Source organism: Mesocricetus auratus, unplaced genomic scaffold (genome assembly GCF_017639785.1).
Source record: "Mesocricetus auratus isolate SY011 unplaced genomic scaffold, BCM_Maur_2.0 Super-Scaffold_100007, whole genome shotgun sequence".
NCBI lineage: Eukaryota > Metazoa > Chordata > Mammalia > Rodentia > Cricetidae > Mesocricetus > Mesocricetus auratus.
In genome coordinates, this window is record NW_024429191.1 from 29,873,229 (window position 1) to 29,900,290 (window position 27,062).

At 43.4% G+C, this 27,062-nt stretch overlaps 2 protein-coding genes and 1 long non-coding RNA gene across 6 annotated transcripts in view; 1 reads left to right on the plus strand and 2 right to left on the minus strand.

Moving 5' to 3' along the window:
* Maml1 (mastermind like transcriptional coactivator 1) overlaps positions 1–17,025 on the minus strand; it is a 35,574-nt gene extending 18,549 nt beyond the window's left edge. The window contains exon 1 of the mRNA XM_005071854.4: positions 16,403–17,025. Coding sequence (XP_005071911.1) covers positions 16,403–16,735 — 333 coding nt within the window. The 5' untranslated portion in view covers positions 16,736–17,025. The remainder of the gene's footprint in view (positions 1–16,402) is intronic.
* On the plus strand, positions 16,036–26,434 carry LOC121141315. 2 transcript variants are annotated; one of them, XR_005878189.1, is made up of 2 exons: positions 16,036–16,204; positions 25,867–26,434. It is a non-coding gene; the product is annotated as an uncharacterized LOC121141315 (long non-coding RNA). The 2 variants fall into 2 exon arrangements; XR_005878188.1 differs by lacking the exon at positions 25,867–26,434 and adding an exon at positions 23,050–24,223.
* Canx (calnexin) overlaps positions 19,033–27,062 on the minus strand; it is a 30,349-nt gene continuing 22,319 nt past the window's right edge. For 2 of the 3 annotated variants that reach the window (XM_013114705.3, XM_021228223.2), the window contains exons 9-15: positions 26,721–26,834; positions 25,969–26,125; positions 24,026–24,241; positions 23,307–23,426; positions 21,850–21,973; positions 21,636–21,715; positions 19,033–20,904 (exon numbers count right to left, since the gene is read on the minus strand). In XM_013114705.3, the coding sequence (XP_012970159.1) occupies positions 20,851–20,904; positions 21,636–21,715; positions 21,850–21,973; positions 23,307–23,426; positions 24,026–24,241; positions 25,969–26,125; positions 26,721–26,834 (865 nt within the window). In that variant the 3' untranslated portion in view covers positions 19,033–20,850. 3 annotated transcript variants of the gene reach the window in all.

Consider the following 27,062-nt stretch of genomic DNA (forward strand, 5'->3'; position numbering starts at 1 on the left):
CAAAGATAGACCTGTTTCTGCCTCCCGGGTGCTGGGATTAAAGGCAAGAGCCACCTACCACCCAGTTCCTAAAACCAGTCTTAGCTGCAACCATATTTAACTCCAGGGTCAAATGATGGCAGCAACTAGCAAATGCATGGATTTTTTTCTTTGGAGGGGATAGTTTAGAGACAAAGTTTCTCTATATAACAGTCCTAGATGTCCTGGAACTCTGTCTGTAGACTAGGCCTGCCTGTGCCTCCCAAGTGCTGGGATTAAAGGGGGTATCAACAAGGCCGGGCAATCACTTTTTTCTTTTTAATGCCTTGCCTTCCCAAATGCTGGGCCTATAGACATGCTGTACAATGCACACAGTACTGTTTTCTTTTGGGAAGAAAACTGGTTTACTGAGTACAATGGTAAAGGGAGTTGCCTGCCACCACTGTCCTTAAGTGCTTACTGTGAGGTAATTAGGTTAGAGGAAACTACAAAGCGTATGGAAAGGCCACTCTGTCCACCAGTCTCTCCCTGTTTCTCTCTTAAGCTAGCTCATGTAGCCTAGGCTGGCCTTGATATTCTTTAGCTGATGGTGACCCCACCAGTTGAGACACATATCAGCCCTGGAAGCAGTGTGAGTTGTCTCTGGAAGATGAGAAGGCCATATGAGAGGAAAAGAAGACTTTAGCGTTAGGCTGGAGATAATCCAGGCTATCGTTTACTTTCAGGGAAGGAGAAAGGCTTTCTAGCTAGTGTGAACACCCCCTCCTTGATGAAGGACAAGGTGAACTTCATCTCAGTCATATCTAAGAGCAGCAAGTACCTACGTGCTCTGTGGAAAGAGCTGTCAGCAGGACATGTGGCTGGAGCATGCGCAGCAGACCTTATCCTTATCACTCAGGGGAGGGGAAGCAAACAGTATAAAGGAGAATGGTAGGTCCAAGAGAAAGGTAACCACTGTACATGTGCAGGGGACATGTCACTGATGACATTCCCTGAGCAGTTTCAGAAGTTACACGGTAGGAAGGCCTGGAGGGTGAGCATAGTTACTCTTAAACTCAGTTTGAAGAGTAGACACAGTAAGTGGTTGCCTGGGACTGAAAGGGAGGGGGAGCTGAGGAGAAGGAGAGACTGAATAAGGGAGGAAGGACTGAAAGGGGAAGGAGGAGAAACTGAAATAGAAGGAGGGAATGATGGCGGAGGAGGGTGTGTAGATGTAGAATTCTTACTATTCTACTAGAAAAACAAGCCCACACAGGCCCACAGCAATTCCTTTTTTTCCTCTCTCTCTCTCTTCAATACAGGGTTTCTCTATGTAGCTTTGGATCCTGTCCTGGAACTCACTTTGCAGACTATGCTGGCCTTGAACTCACAGAGATCCACCTGCCTCGGCCTCCTGAGTGCTGGGACTAAAGGTGTGTACCACCACCACCTGGCAGCAGTTATTTTAAGATAATTAAAGGAGCTGGGTGGTGGTAGCACATGCCTTTGATCACAGCACTCAGGAGGCGGAGGCAGACAGCTCTCTGTGTTTGAGGCCAGCCTGGTCTACAGAGCAATTTCCAGGACAGCCAGGGCTACACAGAGAAACCCTGCCCCCAAAACAAACAAACAACCTCCCCAGAACAAAACAGAAAAACAGTTAGAGGGTGACAGTATGCACTTGTAATCCCATAACTCAAGGGGTTTGAAGCTGGGTCACATGGGAAGGTCCTGTCTGAAAACCAAAACCAATCCCACACACGCTGAAGTCCTAGGGTCAACTCACCCTAGAAGTGAATTCTCTCAGTGCCATTGTCATCAGCAAAGCTCCAGGCTTCACCTGGACCAGGAGCTACAGATAGTTGTGAGCTGTACCATGTGGGTGCTGGGAATTGAACTTGGATCCCCTGCAAGAGCTGCCAGTACTCTTAACTGCTGAGCTATGTCTCCAGCCTCTAATTCTCACCTCCAATATTGTTGGGAACTTGCTTAAAAAATAAATAACAGGGTTGATGATGTAACTGAGTGTGGAGTCCTTGCCTACAAGACCCTGGACAACACTATAAAAAAAAAAAAAAAAGAAACTAGGCACCACCCCATGGTGCTAAGGTGGTCACTACTTGAAAGGCTGAAGAGAGATGACTGCTTGAATCTGGGAGTTCAAGGCCATATAGGTGACAGTGAAACTTTCTTAAAAAAAAAAAAGTCAGGCGATGGTGGCACACGCCTTCAATCCCAGCACTCGGGAGGCAGAGGCAGGCAGATCTCTGTGAGTTCGAGACCAGCCTGCTCTACAAGAGCACATCACTCATCTGTCTCCCCGGATGCAGGGCGCCTGTTCTGCAGAGCCTTTATGGCCTCCCCGCCTCCAGGATCTTCAGGAACGCTATGCCCAGCTATAGCTGTGCTTTGGTGTCTCACAGGGAGGTGGTGAGCCAGGGGCCTGGATCCCTAATGAGCTGGGTAGCGTATTACACCATGACCTATTGCAGCAGTACCACCAATTTTTTCTTCTTGCTTCACAGTAGAACTCTGAAAATTCTCTTCCAATTGTGTATGAGAAATACCCGTCTCATTCCTCTCCAAGATCCTGGTAAATGGAAATTTACATTTACCTGGTAAATCTATGCCTAGATAAAAATATAAGCTTCAGCAGCTAGAAGGGGTGCTCACCCATAAATCCCAGGATCTATGAGGAAAGCAGGAGAATCACAGGTTGAAAACCAGCTGAGGGCACAGCAAGACCTTGTCTCCAAAAACTAAAACAAGCCGAGGACACAGCACAGCAGGACAGTCTGCCTCACAAGCACAGTGCCTGCGGTTCAGTATCCAGAATCGTCAAAACTAAATACAAAGGACAAACAAGACAAAGAACACACTTCACAGTCCCTGGGTCTCAGCACCACTGACAGCAGTGCACAAACCAGTATTTCGCAGTCCTGCATTGCCCACCTCCTTTTTGCTGTTTGGGAGAATTACATGTGTATGAATTCTACATACACACTTAATACTGTAAAATTTTCAAAGACTCTGCTCTTTCCATCTCTGAATGCATAATACATATTTTCCCAACTTTCAAACCAAATCTTAGTGGCCAAAGAAAATGGTATGGCTAAACCCAAAATAACAGGATAAGGACATGCACCCCGCCTTCTGTGAGGCCATGCAAGGGTGTAGTGGATGTGGATGTATGAATGAGCTGGAACTAACTATTTACCTACTGCCACACCACTAAGGGCTAGGACATCTGCATCACTTAAGCTCATTAGCAACAGTAAGAAAAGTCCAGTATCCATGGTGAATACCTGTAATTTCATCACATGAGAAGTGAAGGCAAGAGGATAGAAGTTCAAGGCCAACTTCAGCCACGTAGTTTGAGGCAAGTCTGGGCTACATGAGACTCTTGAAGGCAAACAACGATGGATGGATGGATGGATGGATGGATGGATGGATGGATGGATGGATGGATGGAAGGAAGGAAGGAAGGAGAGGGGTACGGATAGTGCGGTAAGCAAGGAGATAAATAGTTAAAAAGTGCTGCTAGTAGGTACTTCATGGCTCTCTGCCACAAAATCTTTGATGAAAAACGACTGTTCTTTACTGAATAAAATACAAACCAGCCATTCATTTCTTTAAAATGTGTAATTTTTAAGAGCGCTTTCCCATATATGATTCATCTGCAGAAACTACATAGCCCAGTGAAAAGATAAAGAGCCTTGACAATGCCTTTGGTTTGAATTCTGGTTTTATTACTTAGCTGGCAACTTTGCCAAATTAGCCTACAATATAGGTCTCAGTTTAGTTATATGTAAGTTGAACAAATAATGTCTACTATGTGAGACTGAAATGAATATGAAAAAAGACATAACAAAGATTTTCCTTGTCTCATGTAGAAAGAAAATCATGGACATCTTTCTTTGAATTACCTTTAAAATGGCAATGTCCTTGGCCAGGCATTGGTGGTGCACACCTTTAATCCCAGCACTAGGGTGGCAGAGGCAAGGGGATCTCTGAGTTCAAGACAAGCCTGGTCTACAGATTAAGTTCCAGAACAGCCAAGGCAAAACACTTTTATTAATACTATAGAGGGCACGGGGCGATGGCTTAGTTCATCTGAGGACTACAGTTCGGATCCCCAGATCCCATTTACATACCAGGTAGGCATGGGAGCATGCCTCTAATTCCTGCTTCAGAAGGTATACAGGGCTCCTCAGACAAGCATGTTAGCAAATCTAGCCATATCAGTGGACTCAGGGTTTGATTGAAAAACCTTAAGGAATAAGATGGAAGACTATTGACAAACCTCCACCTACAAACACATACAAACCTGTATACAAGAACGAACATGCTTACACATACATGCAAGCGCACACACACACACACACACACACACGCATGCACACAAAATTGTATGCACACACAAAAATGGAAAAAAGAAAAATAAGAATTTTATACAATATTAGAAAAAAATTTCAGGATATAAAATTTGTAAAATAACTTGTCTTCTGATAAAAAACACATCCAAGGCAGGGGCATGGTTCAGTGGGTAAAAGTTAACCATGAAAACCTGTCCACTTGAGTTCCATTCTCAAATCCATGTAAAAAGTCCAGTAGAAACCATCACTAGAAGGCCTTTGTCTTCCATATTACTGAAACTATAGAAGCTGCAGATGTTCAATGGTGGAGACCTGCTGAGTTATGACAAGGCCCTGGGTCCAACCTTCAACACTAAGAACAAATCAACTACAAAGTCGTGAAACTCGCCGGGCATTGGTGGCGCACGCCTTTAATCCCAGCACTCGGGAGGCAGAGGCAGGCGGATCTCTGTGAGTTCGAGGCCAACCTGGTCTACAGAGCGAGTTCCAGGACAGCCTCCAAAGCCACAGAGAAACCCTGTCTCGAAAAACAAAAACAAAAACAAAACAAAACAAAAAAAGTCCTGAAACTCAATATCCTCTGGACATTCTCTTTTGTACAATCTCTCAGACCTTAGGAGTCAACCTTCCACTTTAATTCTAAGTATCTCATACAATTTGAATTATGTAGTGTTATGCTTGTCTTTTTGTGACCAGCTTCATTTAATATCCTCTGGGTTTATCACATTAAAAATAAAAGACTGAGCCAGGCTGTGGTGGCACATGCCTTTAATTCCAGCACTCAGGAGGCAAAGGCAGGCGGATCTCTGTGAGTTCAAGGCTAGCCTGGTCTAAGAGTTCCAGGACAGCCTCCAAAACAATAGAGAAGCCCTGTCTCGAAAAACCAAAAAGAGTAATATTCTGCCAGGAGGTGGTGACTCACACTTTTAATCAGGAGGACCTCTGTGAGTTAGAGGCCAGCCTGGTCTACAGAGCAAGTTCCAGGGCTACACAAAGAAACCCTGTCTCAAAAAAACCCATAACAAACAAACAACAACAAAGTAATATTCTAGGGGGTGAAAAGATGGTTCAATAGTTAAGAGCACAAGTTGTTTTTGTAGAGGACCCCACTCTTTTTCCAAGAACTCACACGGTGGTTCACAACTGTCTGAAACTTAGTCCTAGGGGTTCTGATACCCTCTTCTGACTTTTTGGGCACCAGCCACACATATGGTACACATATACACATGCAGGTAAAACATCACACATATAAAAAAATATTATTCCAAAGTTGGCAAGTGACACATTGGGTAAAGGTACTTGCTGTGCAAGCCTCATCACCTGAGTGCATCTCCAGACCGTATGTACACAGACGGATGTGGTGGCATGCATCTGTAATCCCAGCTCTTCCCTAGTGACATTGGGAGGCAGGGACAGAATCGCATGAGTATGAAGAACAGCAGAAAGAATGAGATATTTTCTGATGCGATTGACGGTGTGCATTACACAGTGAAACCCTGTCTTGAAAAAATAAAACAAACAAGAAACAAACTTCTGTTTTAGCTAGGTGGTGGCAGCACAGGAGGCAGAAGCAGGTGTATTTCTGTGAGTTTTGAGCCAGTCTGGTCTATAGAGGGAGATCTAGGACAGCCAAGAGAAACCTGTCTAAAACAAATATATGATGTACTTGTTGTCCAGTACATACTAAATCATTATAATGCAACTTTAGATGCAGCACACAGACACTCACGCATGTCCACACTTATTCCTCAATAATTTGTACAAAATAATGGGTTATCATGACAATCACATATGCCTACAATCTGCTCTGACCATAGTCACTGCTCCCTTTAACTCCTCACTTCTCTCCCCTCTCACTGTTCCTTCCAGAGTACTTTTTATTACAGATCTAGATTCAGGGGCTGAAGAGATGGCTCAATGATTAGAAGCACTGGCTGCTCTTCCAGAAGACCTGGGTTCAGTCCCCAGTACCCACGTGACAGCTCACAGCTATTTGTAGCTCCAGTTCCAGGGGACTCAACACCATTACACAGTGCATGGAGTAGAAATTTATAAATGGGGCTGGAGAGATGGCTCAGAGGTTAAGAGCACTGGCCACTCTACCAGAGGTCCTGAGTTCAATTCCCAGCAACCACATGGTGGTTCACAACCATCTGTAAGGAGATCTGGTACCCTCTTCTGGCCTGCAGGCATGTAGGCAAAGACTGTATACATAATACACAAATAAATCTTCGAAAACAAAATTTAAAAAATTAAAAGTTTATAGATCATTAAACAACAAAAAACCTTTGAATCATTACTTTTTCTCTTAGAACTTACATTTCTTTTATATTTTACACTGACTCCACATAAGTATTTTTAACATAATGTGCATGGAAATCTTTTTTTTTTTTTTGGTTTTTCGAGACAGGGTTTCTTTGTGGCTTTGGAGGCTGTCCTGGAACTCACTTGGTAGTCCAGGCTGGCCTCGAACTCACAGAGATCCGCCTGCCTCTGCCTCCCGAGTGCTGGGATTAAAGGCATGCGCCACCAACGCCCGGCCCATGGAAATCTTTTTATTGATCACTCTGCCTATTTCTCTGTGACAAAAATAAATCTACAGATTGAACTTCAGACTTTTAGTGTTTCCCTTCAGGGTGTGTGTGGTATAGGGGATTGAACCCAGGGCTTCTATCTCTAGCTTTTTGTTTGTTTGTTTGTTTGTTTGTTTTTGAGACAAGGTTTCTCTAACAGCACTGGCAGTTCTGGAACTTGCTTTGTAGACCAGGCGGGTGGTGAAATCAGAGATCCTCCTGCTTCTGAATGCTGGGACTAAAGGTGTGCACCACCAGTGCCAGCTTAAGAGTTTTGTTTAAAGAAAATCATTCTCCAAATGGTTATTAAAAGATAACATGCTACTAAGATGTTTACTGGCACCATTTAAAAAGTGATGTAACCATTTTATTTTTAAATGTTAGTATTTATAAATTCTCTGGAAGTTAAATTCCTTGCAACTATAAATAGCATGTTTAACCATTTCACTTTCTAAAATAGTCAATTTATATTAAGCATGTAGCATGTACAAGGTTGTTACACTCAGTTTTTATTTCATTTTTTCCACTTAAAAGTAAATGATTCAGTATACAATTGGTCTAAAATAAATGCATTAATATTTAAGTTTTAAATTTTATTTATTTGATGATGATGATTTGGTTTATCAAGACAGGGTTTCTCAGTGTAACAGCCTTAGCTGTCCTGCATCTAGTTCCATAGACCAGGCTGACCTTGAACACACAGAGACACTCTTGTCTTTACCTCCCAAGTGCTGGGATTTTGGTTGTGAGCCTAGCCTTTAACAGCTGAGCCATCTCTCCAGCCCAAGTGCTGGGATTAAAGGCATGTGCACCAATACCACCACCGGCGTATTTTAAGTTTTTTTTAAAAAAAGTGTATGTGAATGGTTTCCTTCCTTCAGGTATGTCTGTGCACCATACGTATGCCTGGTCCTGGAAGAAGCCTGGATCCCCAGCAACTGACAGTCCAGAAGTCACCATGGGTGCTAAGAACCAAACCTGGGTCTTAGAAAGAGTAGCCAGTGCTCTTAACACCAAAGCATTGATCTACCCTTTCATTTAGTTTCTTATATGTTTAAAAGCTTAAGATGAAAAATTTTAGAGGTTTGGCCAGGCATGGTGGTGCCTGCCTTTAAATCCAGCACTTAGGAGGCAGAGGCAGGTGGGTCTCTTTGAGTTCCATACTGGCCATGGCTACATAGTGATACCCTAATTCAAAACAGAAAAGAAGTTGGAGGGGTTAACTTAAAGTTGTGAGAAGGCTAGGGATGCAGCTCAGGAATAGAGTGCTGGTCTAGGGGTTAGGGGGTTCAGAGTGCTTCAAAATGACACAGTCCCGGGGCTAGAGGGATGGTTCAGTGGTTAAGAGAGCTTGCTGCTCTTCCACAGAACCTAAGTTTCCATGTGTTAAATTTAGTTCCAGAATATTCAGCACCTTCTTCTGGCCTCCACAGGGACCAACACACATGTGGCATATGCTCACACAGTCTTAAACACAAACACAAAATAAAATTAAATAAATCTGTTTCCTAAAGGAATCAAAATCCTATTAGATGCTTTTTGGTAAGTGTGCAGGTCTTCATGGGTATCAGCATGTTATAGTTTGCAATGACCTAAATAATGAAAGTTGATTATTTTGTGTAACCCAGTGTCTCCCAAATACTTCCCTCCAGCTACTGTATGTGTGTGTGTGTCATGCTGAGGAACAAACCCAGAGCCTCTAGGCGTGTTCTATCACTGAGCCACCAAGACATCTATCTCACTAGCTCCTAGAACTTCTGAAATAGGCAACAAAACCGGGCCTCCATAGAACCTTTGAGAAATCAAGGCCAAAATCATCTGACAAGCCCGTTCCTTTCAAGTGCTCCAAACTGCACTCAAGCAGCATCCCTTCCCCCAATAGTCCCACAAGCTTTACCACCCTCCCTTACTACAACTTTGCCAGCCCTCCTCTCAGGCGTTAATATTGGGGTTGAAAGAACAAACCCCTGAAAGCTGGAGGCAAGGGAACAGAATACATTAGCTAAGTAGGCTAGTATAACTGACTAAATAGACACGGGAGATGTGGTAGGAAAGAAGTCCAGTTTAAACATGCAGGAAATAGGCCAGGCAGTGTCGCACGCCTTTAATCCCAGCACTCGGGAGGCAGAGGCAGGCGGATCTCTGTGAGTTCCAGACCAGCCTGGTCTACAGAGGACAGCCTCCAAAACAATACAGAGAAACTCTGTCTCGAAAAACCAAAAAAAAAAAAAAAAAAAAGCTAGAAATAAATGTGAGAATGGACAGACAACAGACTGGTAAAAACATGGATCTTGCCTGGAAACGTGCAAATTTGTAATTACAGGTAACATACAAAGTTAGAAAAGAATCAATGACATTACTTAGTCTATTTTTTAAGAAAAGTAGAGGAGATGATTGCCTAGGAACATTCATATTTTTCTAAATGTGCAAAAAAGAATCAAGTATAATGCTGCATGCCTGTAATGCTAGTACTTTGGAGCCCAAGGCAGGAAGACCACAAGTTCAAGAACAGCCTGGGTAACAGCAGATCTTGTGTCACATTTGCTGGAGAGATGCTCAGTGATTAAGAACACTGGCTTCTCTTATGGAGGACCAGAGTTCTACTCCTAGCCCCATGTCCAGGGACTGCAACCGTCTGCAATTCAAGTTCCAGTGGTTCTGACACTCTCTTCTGGCACCTGCAAGCATACGTTCATAAGCATACACATAAAAGAAAAGAAACCTGGGAGGAAAAAAAGCCAGGCATGGTGCCTGTACTCCCAGTGGCTGGAAGGTGGAAGTGAAGAATGTGGAAGTTAGAGCCAATGTTAGCTCTGCAGCCAGACTGGATCACATGAGACCTGGTTCTCCCTAAAACAAACAGAAAAGCAAAGGAATGCTGTTTATGTTTTGCTTTTTTTTCCTTTCTGTTGAAGAGCTGGGAACTGAACTCAGAGTCACGCTTGTGCTAATGTTCTACCACTGATCTATACTTTTAGTCCCAAGTTTTCTTCCTTTTTTTATAAATTTATTTTTATTTTATGTGTATGAGTGTTCTGCCTATGTGTGTATGTGTATGTATACATATGCCTGCACCACACTCATGTACTGCCCACAGATGTCAGAAGAGGGCCTCAGAATTTCTGGAATTAGTTTTATGGTATTTGTGAGTTATCATGTGAGTGCTGGAACTCAAACCTGGGTCCTTTGCAATAACAGTAACTGTTCTAAATCACTGGCCATCTTCAGCCCACCTCCTCCCCCACCATTTTTCTTAAGCCAACTGAAGAATGTCCATTTCTTGACATGGTCAAATACCTAATCTAGCAACCCAGACCTGTTTTTGCCTTGAGGAACTGTTCACCAAACATTAATATCCTCCACCAGAGGCCAAGTGAAAGGTAAAGATACTGTCACCAAGCCTGATAACCTGAGTTCCCCTGGGTCCAGCATGGTAGAAAGAGAGAACTGTCATTGAATCTACCCCCCCATACAGTAAGTAAATGTAGTAAAAATTTTAAAATAAAATCCTGAAGAGCAAGATTGTGTTTCTGTTTCAACCCCTACTGCTAACCACTTTCCCTGCTTACGGAAACCTAGCAGCTGCCTACCTTCCTGACATTGACCTTTCCTCAAGAAATTTGTGCAGGTGGGTCTATCTGGAATGTTCTTTCCAGCACTTTCAGCTAGCCAATGGTCTCCTTTTAGGCCCGAATAAGAACAGTGCATTTTGGTAGTGTCATGGCACATGCCTTTAACCCCAGCATTCAGGAGAAAGAGGCAGGGGGATCCCTTGAGCTCCAAGTCAGCCAGGGCTATACAGTGAGACCCTGTCTTCTAAATAAGCACATTTATTTATTTATTTTGAAATAGGGTCTCACTAATTATCAGGCTGGTCTCAAACTGGAGACCCTCCTTTCAGCTTTCTGAGCAGCTGGGTTCTTAAGTGCACATCAACACACCTAGGCAGGATTAACTTTTAAAGTCCCTGGTCCCTTCTTTCCACAGCAGCCAAATTTTAATTTCTTTTCACTAGTATATTTCTAGTACCTGGAGCACTCTGACCCACATAGTAGGAGCTCAAGTATTTGTTACATGAACTAAGGGAAAATAGGAAAGAGACAGAAACATACACACACACACACAGAAAGAGAGAGAGAGAGAGAGAGAGACAGAGAGAGAGAGAGAGAGAGAGACAGAGAGAGAGAGAGAAAGACATAGTGAGAGCTGAAAAGAAAATCAGAAGAGAGCAGAGCTAAGAATCTTTCAGAGGAGGAAGTCAGGAATGATGACTAAGAAACCGCTGAATTTGGCAATACCATCTTTGGTGTCCTTTAAGGGGGCAAGTTGAGAAAAGTAGGAGGGGTAAACAGCAGACAACAATAGGCATAAGTTAAGGTGGAAAGGGCAAAGGAAGGAAGAAGACAGAATGTGAGTTTGAGAATGAGAAAGCACAAGAGAAAAGACTGAGTGCAGAGAGTGCTCTTGTTTTCAAATTAAAGGAAAGGCAGGTGAGAAAGGAGACAGTGAGTATCACAGAAGACGTGGGAGGCCTCAGGGGAAAATGGGATCCTGAAGCCACATCAGTCATCTTTAAAAACAAGACTACTCCCCTCACTCCACTCTGTAGACCAGGCTGGCCTCGAACTCACAGAGATCAGCCTACTTCTGCCTCCTGAGTGATGGAGGATTAAAGGCACACGTAACCACTGCCATGGCAAAAAGATGTATTCTTTGAACTAATTTACTGGTGTAATTCTTTTTTGGGGGGAGGGGGTTTCTCTGTGGCTTTGGAGGCTGTCCTGGAGCTAGCTCTTGTAGACCAGGCTGGAATCGAACTCACAGAGATCCGCCTGCCTCGGCCTCCCGAGTGCTGGGATTAAAGGCGTGCACCACCAATGCCTGGCAGAATTAACCTTTATAACATTTTATTATAGAAGTAAACTATCTATTCTGGGGCTGGAGAGATGGCGCAGTGGGTAAGAGCACTGGCTGCTCTTCCAGAGGACCTGGGTTCGATTCCCAAACACCCACATGGCAGCTCACAACTATCTGTAACTCCAGTTCCAGGATGCCCTCACACAGACAAACATGAAGGCAAAACACCAATGCACATAAAATAAAAAAATAAATGTGTATGGTAAAAAGAAAATACCCAGATAATTGAGAAGTGGTGGCTCACACCTTTAATCCTAGCACTCAGGAGGCAGAAGCAGAGGCAGGCGGATCTCTGAGTTAGGCCAGCCTGGTCTACAAGAGCTAGTTCCAGGACAGCCTCCAAAGCAATATAGGGAAACCCTGTCTCGAAAAACAAAACAACAACAAAAAGAAACCAAACAAACAAACAAACAAAAAGGGCTTGCCCAGAGCCTGGCAACCAGAGTTTGTTCCTCGCAACCCTCCTTCAGTATCTACATGGAACTGTAGCATTCCAGTACCTGTCATATACCCACTCTCAACACACACAAAACCAACAAGCAATGGTAGAATACTAGTATTTTTTTCAAGAGCAGATTACAAACAACAACAACAACAAACAAACAAACAAAAAAACCCAAAACCTAACAGGCTCATTCCTCAAAAACCAAGCTACAAAAGGCCTGAAATATTGTTCCTGGTTCATTTGTAACAGCAGAGTGGGTGGGTCCTTGTTAGAGTGTGTGTGTTCCAATCCTTGCTGGGTGGGTGTATGTTATCTTAAGAAGAAAACAACATGAAGTAAAGGGGAACTCCTTGGTTTTTTGAGACAGGGTTTCTCTGTAGCTTTGGAGGCTGTCCTGAACTCGCTCTGTAGACCAGGCTGGCCTCGAACTCACAGAGATCCACTTACCACTGCCTCCCGAGTGCTGAGATTAAAGGCGTGTGCCACTACCACCTGGCAAGGGGAACTTTTATTAGCAATATCTGATCTTGTCATACACAAGGTGTTCCAGTTAGGGAACTCTGGCTGTGCAGTGACTACCTAACAGTTTGACAAAACCGGAGGTGGCTGGGTGGGGCATATTAACAGTCCTTCTGCAAAGATGAGTGAGATCAAATACACACACAATGTCAAAAATCAGAAGAGGTGTTCTTTTTCATTTCTCTGCAAAGCTGTGTTCTTGAGCTGTCAAGATGGCTCAGCTAGTACTGGTGTCTGCCACCAAACCTGATGACCTGAGTTCAATTCCTGCAACCCACTTAGCAGAAAGGGAGAACCAACTACAGCAAGTTACCATCCAATTCCCACAGGCATTTTGTGGCATGGTCCTCTCTCCAGGCTGAACAGCTCAGCTAGAATCATATCACTTGCAGCCTGAGTGAAAAGGGTCCTTCCTCTCTAAAGTTTAAACTCACAAGACACTCAGGTCAAGGTTTAACATAGTAACAACCTGACATGGCACATCTAGGCAGGGTTTTACACTCAAAGGACTGAAAGTCAGACTCAAGATGCTTCTTAAAATTTTACTGTCTAGCTAGGCTTGGTGGTGTATGTCTTCAAGCCCAGCACACGGGAGGCAGAAGTAGGTGGAGCTCTGCGTTTCAAGCCAGCATGGTCTACAGAGTGAGTTCCAAGATAACCAGAGCTCAAAAGAAAAAAAAAGTTTTTTTTTAAATTTTTCAACTTTTTGTTTGAGTGTTGTGCATAAATGTATGTCTATACATCACATATATGTCCAGTGTCCTCAGAGGCCAGAAAAGGATATCAGATCTTCTGGAACTGGAGTTACAGATGGCTAGCTGGATGGATGCTGTAAACCAAACCTGGTTCTCTATGAGCAGCAAGTGCTATTAACTGCTGAGCCATGTCTCCAGTCTCCCCCTTCCCACCCTTCCTTTGAGACAGGCTGCCCTGTATAGTCTAGCTGGCCTAGCTTCACATCCCAGGTTGATCCTGAACTTGCAGTCATCTTCCTGTCTCTGCTCCGGAGTGCTCTACCACCAAGACCTGCCAGATTCAAGCTCTAACATTTCATTTTACAAAATTGGATAGGAACTCAAATTTTCTTCAGTGATTCAGAAACAAAAAACATAAAAATTATGTTAATTCTAAAACTTTACCATAGTTTTAAACAGAGATTCAAACACGAATAATGTTCTTACTAGGAGGTGTTCAAGGCAACTGTGTGTGTGCATGCGGTGTTTACATGCTCATTTTTTTCCCTCTGCATGTATGAGGGTGTCAGTAGCCCTGGAACTGGAGTTACAGACAGTTGTGAGCTGACATATGGGTGCTGGGAACTGAACCTGGGTCCCCAGGAAAAGCAGTCAGTGCTTTTAACCGCTGAGCCACCTCTCCAGGCCCAAAAGTATACTTTTTCAAATGAGCCTTCATAATCGTTTGGTGGTTTGAATGAAAATGGCTCCCATATGTTGATTTGGCACTATTAGGCTAGAGTAGAAGTGGCCTTGTAGGAGGAAGTGTGTTACTGGGGGTGGGTTTTGAGGTTTCAGATCCTCAAACTGGGCCAAGTGTCACTCTTCCTGCTATCTGCCAATCCAGATGTAGAATTCTCAGCTACCTCTCCAGCACCATGTCTGCCTGCCATGATGATAATGGACTAAACCTCTGAACTGTAAGCCAGTCCCAATTAAATGTTTTCCTTTATAAGAGTTGTCCCGGCCGGGCATTGGTGGCGCACGCCTTTAATCCCAGCACTCGGGAGGCAGAGGAGGGCGGATCTCTGTGAGTTCGAGGCCAGACTGGTCTACAAAGTGAGTTCCAGGACAGCCTCCAAAGCCACAGAGAAACCCTGTCTCGAAAAACCAAAAAAAAACAAGAGTTGTCCCGGTCATGGTGTCTCTTCACTACAACAGAAACCCTAACTAAAACACCCAGTAAGTACAAAGTCCTGGACTCAATTCCCAGCAGGGTTTGGGGAAGAGTTGGGGATCTTTCCTTCAAGAAAGACTGGTTAGTAAAGGTGACTCATTCATCGAAGTCATTTTGGGTAGAGCACAACCAAGTTCAGTATCAATCACTCAACAAATATACAGATAGCCTAAAATACATGTGGGCTCCAAAAGCTTACAGCCTACCTGGCAAGACGCAGTATGGCTAAAGTAGTAGGTGACTATGCGCTAAAAACAAACAGCACAGGCCTATTTCCTAACTCATCGGCAGAGGAGGTTCTGCTGGGGGCTGGCTTTCAGAGCACACTGCAGAGGAAGGTGGGCTGTAGCAGAAGGATGGCAGGGTTCGGGAGGATGCTGAGGAAGACCTGCAAGCAGCCTTCGGGCTTTAAATCCCCTCCCATCCACACTCATTCCTTCTTTGCCTGTCTCTGGGCATGAACCTCATACTCATCTGATTCCTTCAAGTAACCTTGTAAGAAGCCCAACATACCCTTGGTTTACAGGTGAGAAAAGTGGGGACGAGAAGGCTTGACCAGCTGGGTCAGAACCCAAGTATTCTGTCTTCTAGTCCGGCAGCAAAGAGAATGTGGGAAAGAATGAAAACATTAATTCTGTGGGGGACACGGAAAGATAGGTTAGGTCAGACTGGCCCCAAAAGCCAACCAAAGATTAAACTTCATGCCCTCAGCAACAGAAAGGTTTCTCACGTTTCAGGAGAAAGTCTAACCAATAGTTAGGGACGAGTTTTACAATCACCCAGGGAAGAGTATTATAATGCACCAGGTGAGAGACAATAAAGACATGAATTAGAATTAGTGAAAAATGGAAGTTGTAAATTTTTACTTTTAAATTACCCAGAATTTTGTAACACCTCCCCGCCCACACGTTTCCCTTTTATAAATCAGTTTCAAGGAGGCAACACTTCTAACCAATAAATCTCAGGATTAGTTACTAAAAAAACCAAAGGCCACAGCTGACCAACAACTAACGTCATTTCCCCCATCCATCAACTATTAATATGATCAGAGATTTTTAAACAGGCTTAGTAGGTTAAAATTGGAACTGTCAATAGTATAGCAAGAATCTCGTGTTCACAAAATTCCAGAGTTCCCTTAAAAAGGAATACCTTTTATGCAACTCAATGAGCAGACCATACAGTTTACTGAAGCTTCCAAAGGCTTTTCAACTTTCCATTCGAAAGCCGTAGGACACTGTCAACTGAAGGGGGACTTATTTCCATATTAAAGCCCTAACCCTGCTTACACCTCCGAACCTTCCGCGGAGCAAGGATCCAATCAGCATTTGCAGTCTAAACGAGGCCAGGCCTACAGTGCAAGAACGCCCTACATCGTAGGCAACTCCAAAGTAGGTCTGTTACAAGATGAAGTTCTCAACAGTTGGCAGTCAAGTTTGGGAGAAGAGCCTATCAGCATCTAAACTTCTCCTGCCTTTCCAGCCCTGACTTCACTCAAAGTCCTCACGGTAACGTTTTCCCAAAATACACCGCAGTGCCACTTCCCGAAGATGACAAGCGCCCAGCTCTCTGCCATGTTAGCCTCCTCCCAAGACCCAGACCCAGAAGTGGGGGCGCCCGGGGAAGTTTCCCCGCGGCCCGATCCGCGCCGGGGGAGGCTTTTTCGTGGGCAAAGGGCTGCTGCGGCAGGAGCCTGCCTTACTCACCGCGACCTGGCGGCCGTGCTCCGGACCGTCGGCTGCGTCTAGGCGCGCGGCCGTTGGGGCCGGGGCGGGGGCCGGAGCGGATGCCGGGGCCGGGGCGGCGGGCGGCTGCCGGTGCTTGCCGGCGCGCTTGGCCTTGGCCTGGATGCAGCGCTGGTGCAGGGCGAAGGTGTGCTGGCGTTCGAGCTCCAGGCGCTCGGGAGACACGGCCTCGTAGCGGGCCTCACAGGTGCTGTGGTGTCGCCGGCACAGCTCGATGCGCCGGCGGAGGCGCTCCATGACCGCGCTGTGCCGCGGCAGCGCGAACTCCGCCATGGGGCAGGTGGGCAGCACCATGGGCCGCGGGCGGCGCGGGCCGGGCCCGGGCCTCTCGGCGCCGGCTGGCACTTAGGGCTCCTCCGCTTCTGGCGGCCCCCGTCCACTTCACGGCCGCGCCATACCCAGGCGGGCGGTGGAGCGGGTTCGGGCGCGGCGGCGGGTCTTCCTCCGGCCCCGCTCAGCCCGACTCCAAGCCAGCACACGCCGCCCGCCTCAGGCCTTGGCCTGTCTCCTGCACTCCTGCCCCATTGTTTTCCGCGCCGCTGCCGCCGCCATCTTAAAATTGTTTTCGGGGCTTTCGGAAGAAGGCGGGGCCTGGGCCGGCGAACCTTGCGTCACTGCTGACGGACAGGAGCTCTGACGAACCAGACGAAACCCGTTGTCGGAGGGCGTGGGGAAGAGCACGTTAGGGATGTTCGGGTATTTAAACTGAACACTTGGGCATGGGAAGGGAAGCCCCGAGGCGGGCCCAGTGGGGGGGGGAGGACTTGTGACTGACAGGAGCCTATCCAAGAGGAGCCACGTTTTCTTAACACCGCCCTCTGAAGGCAGTCCCTTCCGGGTTCGCGAGGAATGCGGGGTAAACCTGAGTGTGGTGGAAGCTGCCAGACCCAGATACCTGATGCCATCTACCTTTTCAGTCTGCCCCACGCTATTTCGAAGTCATCCATTACTGACCTCATCCCTTACATGCATCTCCATAATTGAGTGACCTAGTTGAGGTTTCTTCATTATAGCTGACAGATCTAGTAGGAATCACTGTTACTGTCAGTAAAATATCATTACTTGGAGGGGGGGGGAAGCGCGAAGCAGTCTTCAGCCTCACTAGAGGAAACTGGAGTTACCTCGATCCCCAGGGACTTGCACTTTAAACCGATTGGTACATAAAATTTAATCACACAAAATCCAACCCAGAGAGGCCGGGTTCCAGGGATGCAACTAGCAAGCAAATGGGCGAAGGGAAACAATCCAAGAAAGGACCAAAACAATTGACGCCCCCAACTGCCACAGGACTTGCTGGAAGGCTGCTCACTAGAAGACACCACCAGACACTCAAACATGTTACTCTTAACTTCTTGCCAGGGTTCATGAAATTTTTAATTTAAAAATTACAAGGAGCCAGTCGGTGGTGGCGCATACCAATAATTCTGGCACTCAGAGGCAGGAGGATCTCTGTGAGCTCGAGACCAGCCTGGTCTACAAGAGCTAGTTCCAGGACCGCCCCCAAAGTCACAGAGAAACCCTGTCTCAAAAAACAAAAAAATCACAAGGAAAAAAAAAAAGCTAACAAATTCCAAAAACCTTATAAATTCCTGTTTTTCTACTGTATTTGCATAAAACCATTTGGCTGTTAGCTTTTTTTTTCCTTGTGGTTTTTTTTTTTGTTTGTTTGTTTTTCTTGTTTTTTGAGACTGGGTATCTCTGTGGCTTTGGAGGCTGTCCTGGAACTCACTATACAGACTGAGGAGGCTTCAAACTCAGAGATTCGTCTGCCTCTGCCTCCCAAGCGCTGGGATTAAAGGTGTGAGCCACCACACCCAGTGCAAAAGATTATTTTCTAATAAAAACGTTAAAATAGTTTCCACACAACTTATAAACTATTACCTAGAAGCAAAGGGTGTAGCTCAGTGGTAACACACTGGTTCAAATCCCAGCACTGAAAAAAAACCAAAAAAAAAAAATTTCCATTTCTGAGCTGCTGTCCATTTACAACAGAAATGACTGAATCACTGCTGGACAGAGGAAGATACAAGACTGAATCACTCTTTATAGTAGCCAATGAAAAGCTCAAACCATTGTTCAAACAGTAAAACACAAAATTACCATGAAGTCCAGTCAAAAGCAGACACTTAACACAGGGCTTTAATGAAACACCATTTAGTAACATGGCAATCTGAAAAGTGTAGAGTGTTCTGTGGACAAGAAAATGCAAGACCACAGTTGAAGGAAGGGGCATTTTACAACAATGCAACAAGGAATCCAGCATATAATATCAGAATGTATGAGTCTTTATTTTTTATTCAGTGCCAGGGAATCAAAGCTATGGCACTTGGCAAAAGCCTGACAGCTGGAGCTTTTGTAAATGACTGCTGGCCATTCATTAACATGACAATGAAACCTTGAGGGAGGAAGAGGGACCCAGAAAGACAATGACCACCACCAATGATATGAGTCTGTCATTTTACAGCCTGGGTGAAATGAAGCACGCATGAAGCATATCAATGTGGAATGATTAAACAGATTTCTAAAAAAGAAAAACTCACCCCCATGTTTGCTTCACAGAGAAACCTGCAGATATGAATTACATGAATTCGTTTCTTGCTAGTAACTGTTTATTTCACTCTATACAATTTGGGAACGTCAGCTACATAGCTATGGTCATGTAACCACAAACAGATGGGGATAAAGCACTGAACAGCAAGAAAATGAATTCCACCCTCAAAAGAAATGAACCAGTGTTTAAAAAGACAACAAATAACATAGCCTTCATCCTTTACAAATATATTTCTTTCCCAGTATCTCCCCAATATAAACACTATGGTGTGTTTATATATATTCAGTGCAAGGAACAGTATCATCGGTACAATTGGAACGCCTCTGGAGAAAGAACGAAGTTGAAACGTGTTTCTGAATACATTTCAGTGTGGTGTAACAACGGTATTAGTACACTACAGTGATTCGGAAGAGGCTCTGGAGAAAGAACGAAGTTGAAGCGTGTCTGAATACATTTCAGTGTGGTGTAACAACGATATTAGTACACTACAGTGATGCGGAAGAGGCTCTTCTAGCACCCGTCTGCATTTCACATCAAAAACAAAACAACTCTAAACTCACTGTAAAACATTCTTCAGGCCACAATAAAATTTTGAACAGGACTGCTTTATTGTGTGAATTTTAAGACACAACTGTTACATGAACTGCAAATGAAGATTTTTAAATATCCTACAAAAGTCAAATAACTCATGCTATGTGTCAATCCTCCCAAACACTTTTAGTCTATGTTCAATTACAGTCAATTCTGAATTGGCCCACCTCTGGGTTAGACTTTCTAAAGTCTACACAGAGTAAAAGAAATAGACACTAATGAAGTCTGTAATCTATCCTGTAGTTGGACCCTGGAAAGGTATGGGCCTGCTTAAAATAAGAAACAGATGTAATCACAGTAGAGCTAACACTATGCAGAGCTTATAATTTTCAGCAACGGACTGCAAGCTGCGCTATGAAGAAAAATGCATAGCAGAGAAAGCTGGGCACTGAGGAGATCCATGAGACAATGTCAACACAGTAGAACAAGTGATGAAGTTGTGTACCTAGGCACCACCAGCATTCCTTAAAAAGCCATGTGCTCCCGAGGATGTGAGCAGTCTGGCGTCCTATGTGGGAAGTACAGCTCCTCTCCTCTGCAAAGCTGTTTGTGAATGGAGCAGTCCCAAGGGCAACAGAACACTGTACTTTATGATCTGACCAACACCAACTGAAAAGTCTTTAGTCCATTTTGGGTCTAGTCAATACAACTCAAAAGGAACTTTGATATAAATTTGGGCTTCCATCCAATTCCTCTCCTATGCCCTTAGGAGAAATTAAGCATGGAAGCACACAAAACAAGATTATAACCACAAATGACTGCACTAGAACGTGATTACAATTTTAGGGACAGAGACACATGAATGTTTTAATACCAAACTTAAAAAAAATTGTTATAAAAACTGCAATTCATTCTCCCTAGCATTCCTAATGTTGGTGTTATTTCTGCATGAACAGATTAATATATTAAATTAAGCCAAGATTTTAAACCGGCAAAAATTCTACCTAAAAAAAGGAAGGAAAAAAAAGGGGGAGGGAACCCAAAGATTTTAAAAACATCAAAACAAAAACACAAGTTAGTTGCTTCATGTTACATTTCACAACCATTATGTTAAATGTTCTTTTCTACAGAAACAGGGTCCTTTACAACTGCAATTATTTACTGCTAGATGTTTAAATTACAGACTAGTATTCACTGGAACCTGTAGATGGTGACGTCTTGAGGTTTTCTGAGTTCCCACCTAAGGTATACCAGGCCCTCTCCTAGGACCACACTTGCAAGGGAAGGGGAGGGAGAGGAAATCACAGATCAAGTTCTTAAGATTATTTCACTCTCTTCGTGGCTTTCTGTTTCTTGGTGATCTGTTCAAAATTTCATCCTCCTATTAGATGAAAAGAAGAAAAGTTCACCATATAATTAGCATATTTAAAAACAAATTTTTGCCAAATTTCTGTAACAATTTAAACTAAATAACTCAATTGGGGAAAAACAGGAGGAAGGAAAAGTATACTATTGGGTAGTGAGACTAGTATTCAATTTTAGTCTTTATTTTCCAAAAGCATGTACTTTCCTCAATTCTATCAATATATTCTTTAATTTGGGAGGGGGGGTTATTTATTTTCTATTTTATGAGTGTTTGCCTGGATGTATATCTATCTGTGCACCCTGTGCATGCCTGGTACCCTTGGAGCCAGAAGAGGGCATCAGATTCCTATGGGACTAGAGTTGGACAGTTATGAGTCACCATCTGAGTGCTGAAAACTGAACCTATGTGCTCTTAAGAACATCTACAGCACCACATAAAATATAGCATATTTTTCTCTTCCAACTCCTGTTTATTACAAAAAAAATTTTCTGCACAGAAAAAATACTTTTGGGGATTCAAATAAAATGTTACCATTAAACTAATCTGTGAAAACATTCCCTTTGGGCTAGAGAAATGGCTCAGTAGTTAAGAGACATACTACTCTTTGAGACGAACCACACCACCTATATATAACTCCAATGCCTCAGGGATCCATCAACTACCCCCCCCATACACTAATTTAAAAACCCATGTAATAACTATACTTTAAGTTTAGATGGCTGGAGGAATTCATTAACTCCCTTTACCTCTGCAGTAGGTTTTCTATCTTCCTCATCTTGACTGCCAGTGCCACCATCATCTTCAGCATCACTTTTCTGTTTCTCTTCTAAGGCAGAAATTAAAACAATTAAACCCAACTTCACATCTGACTTTGACAATTAGAGCATCATTTAAAAACAATTCTTCCTGTAACTTGTTTTGTTAATTAGGATTTAGGACAGATTTCTAAGCATCACTCACCAAGCTTCTCTTCTCCTTCTTCCTCTTCATCCCCCTTGTTCTTCTCTTCTTCCTTCCCATCTTCTTCCTTCACATCTGGCTGGGGAGCATCTGTCTTCTTGTACTCCATAGCACTGGACTGTTTCTGAAATATTACCAAGTACAAGAACCATGTTTAGGTTGTCACAAACATTACCCCTCAACTCCTGAATGAGTGTGGGCAAAATATGTCCAAGGTTGTGTACAGGGCAGACATGCAGACATGTAAAAGATAAAATCCTTACCCATTTTTTTTTTCTGGGAAGGAAAGTAAGAGGGAAGCAGAGCAAGAGAGGTACCAAAACAGAATAAACAGTAAGAAGAAAGGCTGAGGCCTAGCTTGTCAAGCTGACTCAGACACAGATACTCCCAACAGTAGTGAGGGTAAGGCTGGAAAGAGACCCTTGAAGCTGTCAAAGTGCCATACACACAAGTTAAACCCTAAGTTACAAAACAACATGCAACAAAGTCTGAACAAGAAAAACATTGAGGTTGTAAAACCTACATGCATGCCGGATGTTGGTGGCGCACGCCTTTAATCCCAGCACTTGGGAGGCAGAGGCAGGCGGATCTCTGTGAGTTTGAGGCCAGCCTGGTCTACAAAGTGAGTTCCAGGACAGCCTCCAAAACAATACAGAGAAACCCTGTCTCAAAAAAGCAAAAAAAACCTACATGCATAGTTTTGAAAAGTATTGTTTTGAGAAATGGAAGGCAAGGAGGAAGAAATGGATAATAATTAAAGATCAAATTACAAAATGTAAGAATAAAAATAACATCAGGAGAAAAACTGACTGGTGCCCAGACAGTTGATCTTATGTCTAAGTTGTTTCTTTTTCTCTAAAAGGCTCCCACCAAATATTAGTGGAATTACAAACAAGGCACTCTAAATCCTGTCATCTGGACACAATGGACCACTGAGAAATGGTGACTAAGGTTTTAGAAGCCAATGCAATAATGGTCTACACTCTTGAGAGAGTACCTGGGCAAGGGGGTAGTTGCCAGCCCTGACCAGTATCCCTGTACCCTCTTCCAGCTTGGTCCACATGTCCTGACTATACACAATAAAATGCTAACTCCACTAGTGGGGTGCTACTTCAAACTGAATGCTGTGTTTGTCACACTCAAGTGTTGGCTTTAATTCTAAATAAAGGTTTCTATTTTACTTTTTTACTTCTGTTTAAGGTGGTCAGGTGACCTGTACTAGAGAAGCCTCCTTTGAAGTCTGGCACAAAGACAGAAGTGTCATCTCCCCTGGCTCAAGCCTGAAGTGATCTTGTTTGGTTTTTGTTTGTTTTGTTTTTTAAAAAAGGTCAATGCAAAATATGACCAAGTATTTCAAACTACAACTGAAGAAAATCTCAGTCAATACAACATTATTAGTTATTTTTAATTAACATCAAAAGGGCTTTCTAAAAGCAGCTCTAAAGAGACATTCTTACCTTTCCAGAGCAGCAGAAGAGGATCACAAGAAACACTGGCAAAGCTACAGTCAGAATGTAGACCACCCAGAGCCACGGACGCTCTTCAGCTGCTTCCAGCATCTGCCCCACTACACCTGGCTGAAAAACAAAACAATAATTCTGAGAACTGGCTTCTGTCACCAAATACAGGATACACTGATTTTTCCATCATTACTCAAAGCATGGTGCAACCTAAGTTCCTTGTTTTTCAAAAAAGGAGTTAAACTAAGATGCACAGATGAAAAGTAGGAAAAGGGCCCTATTTCATTTTCCTGCTCCTACCATTATGAAGTTTCACCTTCATAGGTGCAGCAAAAGGTAGTTTGGAATAACTGCAAAGAAGGTCCCTTACTCAGGACACAGAGATGAAGAATGTAACGTCTTCATCCCAACTCTGCTCCTTCAAGTCCCAGCTCAGCTATACCATAAGTCATTTGAAAACTCCATACCAGGGATAAACTAAGATTCAGCATTTTTAGTACATTAAAACATACTTCAATGGTAAACACACACACACACACACACACACACACACACACACGCACGCACACACACGCAAGCACGTGGTGCGCATACACATAAGACACTAAAGCCAGAATATGAGACTAATAGAACACTTGTTAACGTTTAGCTACTTTTCACAAAGCAATCAGTTCCCAAAAGCAGATATAAATGCACAGTAATGAACAATCACTAACCTCGGCAGCCCCATCAGCAGCTTTCTTCAGGCCCCACCCATCATTGGCCCAATCATCAACCACCCTTCGGTCACCACTAATGATAAAGTTGTCAAAAAAAATGTCTGAAGTCATGGACCAGAGCTCCAAACCAATAGCACTGAAAGGAGTCATCTTAAAAGGTTCTAGGTCTTCAAAGAAATCTGGATTTGGTATTTTCCTTGGTTTCCAGACTCCCTAGTTTTGGGTGGGGTGGGGTGGGGTGGTAGAGATAGGAAAAGAAGTTGCAAAACATCATTTCAGATAATAATAATAAAACCTATAAGACTCATTTTGTATGATCAATGGAGGTAAGCATTAATTTTGTCCAATTTAAACAAATAACAGAATAAATGCTAATGATGTTTTTATACTCTGATTTCTGGATTCCACCTAATTCAATTTTCAATGTCCAGGATCTTTTTCTGAACTAACCCCTGGCTCTGTGCAGCCCACTCTACCCGTATCAAGGACATGGAATGTAGTCAGTACAGCCATTTCCCAGTGGTGACTTCAAATAAAATTTACAGTTTTCACCTGTAACTTATCTCTAAAGCTTAATTAAAAAAGCACTGACTAGCCGGGCGTTGGTGGCTCACGCCTTTAATCCCAGCACTCGGGAGGCAGAGGCAGGCGGATCTCTGTGAGTTCGAGACCAGCCTGGACTACAATAGCTAGTTCCAGGACAGCCTCCAAAGCCACAGAGAAACCCTGTCTCGAAAAAACCAAAAAAGCACTGACTACAAACATCCAATACATGTGTAACAATGATTTCAGCCACAATGACTCTCAAACAATAATGGGCTAGGGATGTGGATCAGAGGTAAAGAGCTTGCTTAACATGCATGAGACGCTGGATTCAGTCTAAATATTAATCCTCAAAAACAATCCACTAGGTGACTGCCAACAGAATAATCATTAAATGTCAATTTGGTTTGGTTTTGTTAGGCAAGGTTTCATATAGCCCAGGATAGCCTTAAACTACTCTTGATTATCCTAATTATACCTGAAGTTGACCTTCAATTCTGGTCCTCATGCTTATAACCAAATGTTAGAATTATAGGCATGTACCAGCACATCCAGACAGCTAAACAGCAAGCCAAAATAATGTTTACTTCATCTTAGTTATCTAAATGTACAGCTAAAAACATTCTACAACAGAAAAGTATACACAGTATATGCATATAGATATACCTATACCTTACATCTTAAAGTCTACATGGAAATGGTTATCGCTTTCTTGGCTTAGAAACTGAAGCCAGGTAAAGATATGAATAGATAAATTCCCAGAATACAATTGGGGCTTCACAATTTCACTGACATATTTCTACCACTTCATGTGCACCTGTCTTTTGGCAGGTGAATACCAATGGGACCAAGCAATTAGGTGACTAAACACGGAAGATCCAACTCCTATCACAGTTCACACATGGCCAATCTAACCACGTAGATCCTGTGGCCAAAGCACCCCTTGACACTTGACAATGGGGTATACGAGTTTTTCTACTCTTGTTTTTTTAAATATTTACTTACTTGTTTATTTTATGTATATGAGTGCTTTGTTTTCATCCATACCAGGAGAGGGCACCCAATCTCATTGCAGATGGTTGTGAGCCCCCATATGGTTGCTGGAAATTGAACTCAGGACCTCAGCAAGAGCAGTCAGTGCTCTTAACCTCTGAGCCATCTCTCCAGCCCTTCTACTCTTATTTTTAAACAAAGGTCATATAGCGACTATGAACACTTTTCTCTCCTGTTTTTAGGTTTTATATTTAGCCTACTATTCAATTGTCTCATAAATTTACTCTCTCTTGATTTAACAGCTTGAATACAGTCATCAAACCTGCTGGCCTCACTACGGATGAAACTTCTATCCAAATAATAACAGATCAATGAAAACAACTAAACCATCAAGAGGCACAAACCTGGTAGTTAGGATTGTCAATCATGGGAGGCTTCCATTTGCCCTTATAATTGGGGTTGTCAATCATAGGTCGCTGCCAGACTCCACAACCAGGGGCTGATTCACATTTAGGGTTGGCAATCTGAGGAGCTTCCCATTCTCCATCCATATCCTCATCCCTGTGGAGGTATAAACAAGTTACAAGCGAACAGCCAGCCCTGTATCAGCTGTATCAGCAATGTAATACAGAACAGTATCATTTCGCATTCTCAGTAGCAATGATCTTTCATAAAAGATCAATCTTGTTCTTACAAAATGAAATTTCGTACGTTGTAGAACTCTCCATTTACACTTGGGCATTTGGCTGTACTTACTGCTTTTTGAGACAGTCCTAGCTGTCCAGGAATTTTCTGCAAACCAGCTGGACTTGAACTCAAGAGAGATCTTCCTGCCTTTGAGTGCTAAGATTAAAGGTGTACACCAACATGCCCAGGTTTTTTGTTTGCTTTGCTTTGTGTGTGTGTTTGCACATTTATTGCTTTTATTTATTTACTTTGGATTCTCCTGGACAGTGGGCTTCTCTGTGTAACAGGCAACCCTGCCCATCCTGTCATTCACTTTATAGGCCAGGCTGGCCTCAAATCTCAGAGAGATCTACCTGCCTCTGCCTCCCATGTGCTGTGATCAAGGGTTTGCGCCACCATGCCCAGAGACATTGCTTTTAATTTAAAAACAAAACAACAGGTAATTCTAAAAGCAAATTCAAACTCTCACCAATCCTCTGGCTTGTCTGCATCGGGGTCTGGGATGTACTCAGGCTCATCATCTAACCAGCCTTCAGGCTTTGTGGCCTCTTCATCTGGAATCTTAGCAGGGGCATCTTCATCCCTTAAACAGAAAACACCAGCTGTGACAACACTGGTCAGAGAATTAATTCATCCTAGAAAATATTTATAAATCATTTATCTAGGCCTACTGTCCAGAACAAGAAACTCAAATGAAAATAGCAACCAAGGATCAATTAGACATTTCTCTAATCAAACTACAGGAATACTCAAGAGCCAAAGGAAAAGATGCCCAACATACAAACAAACACAAATTTAAAGTTAGCTGGAT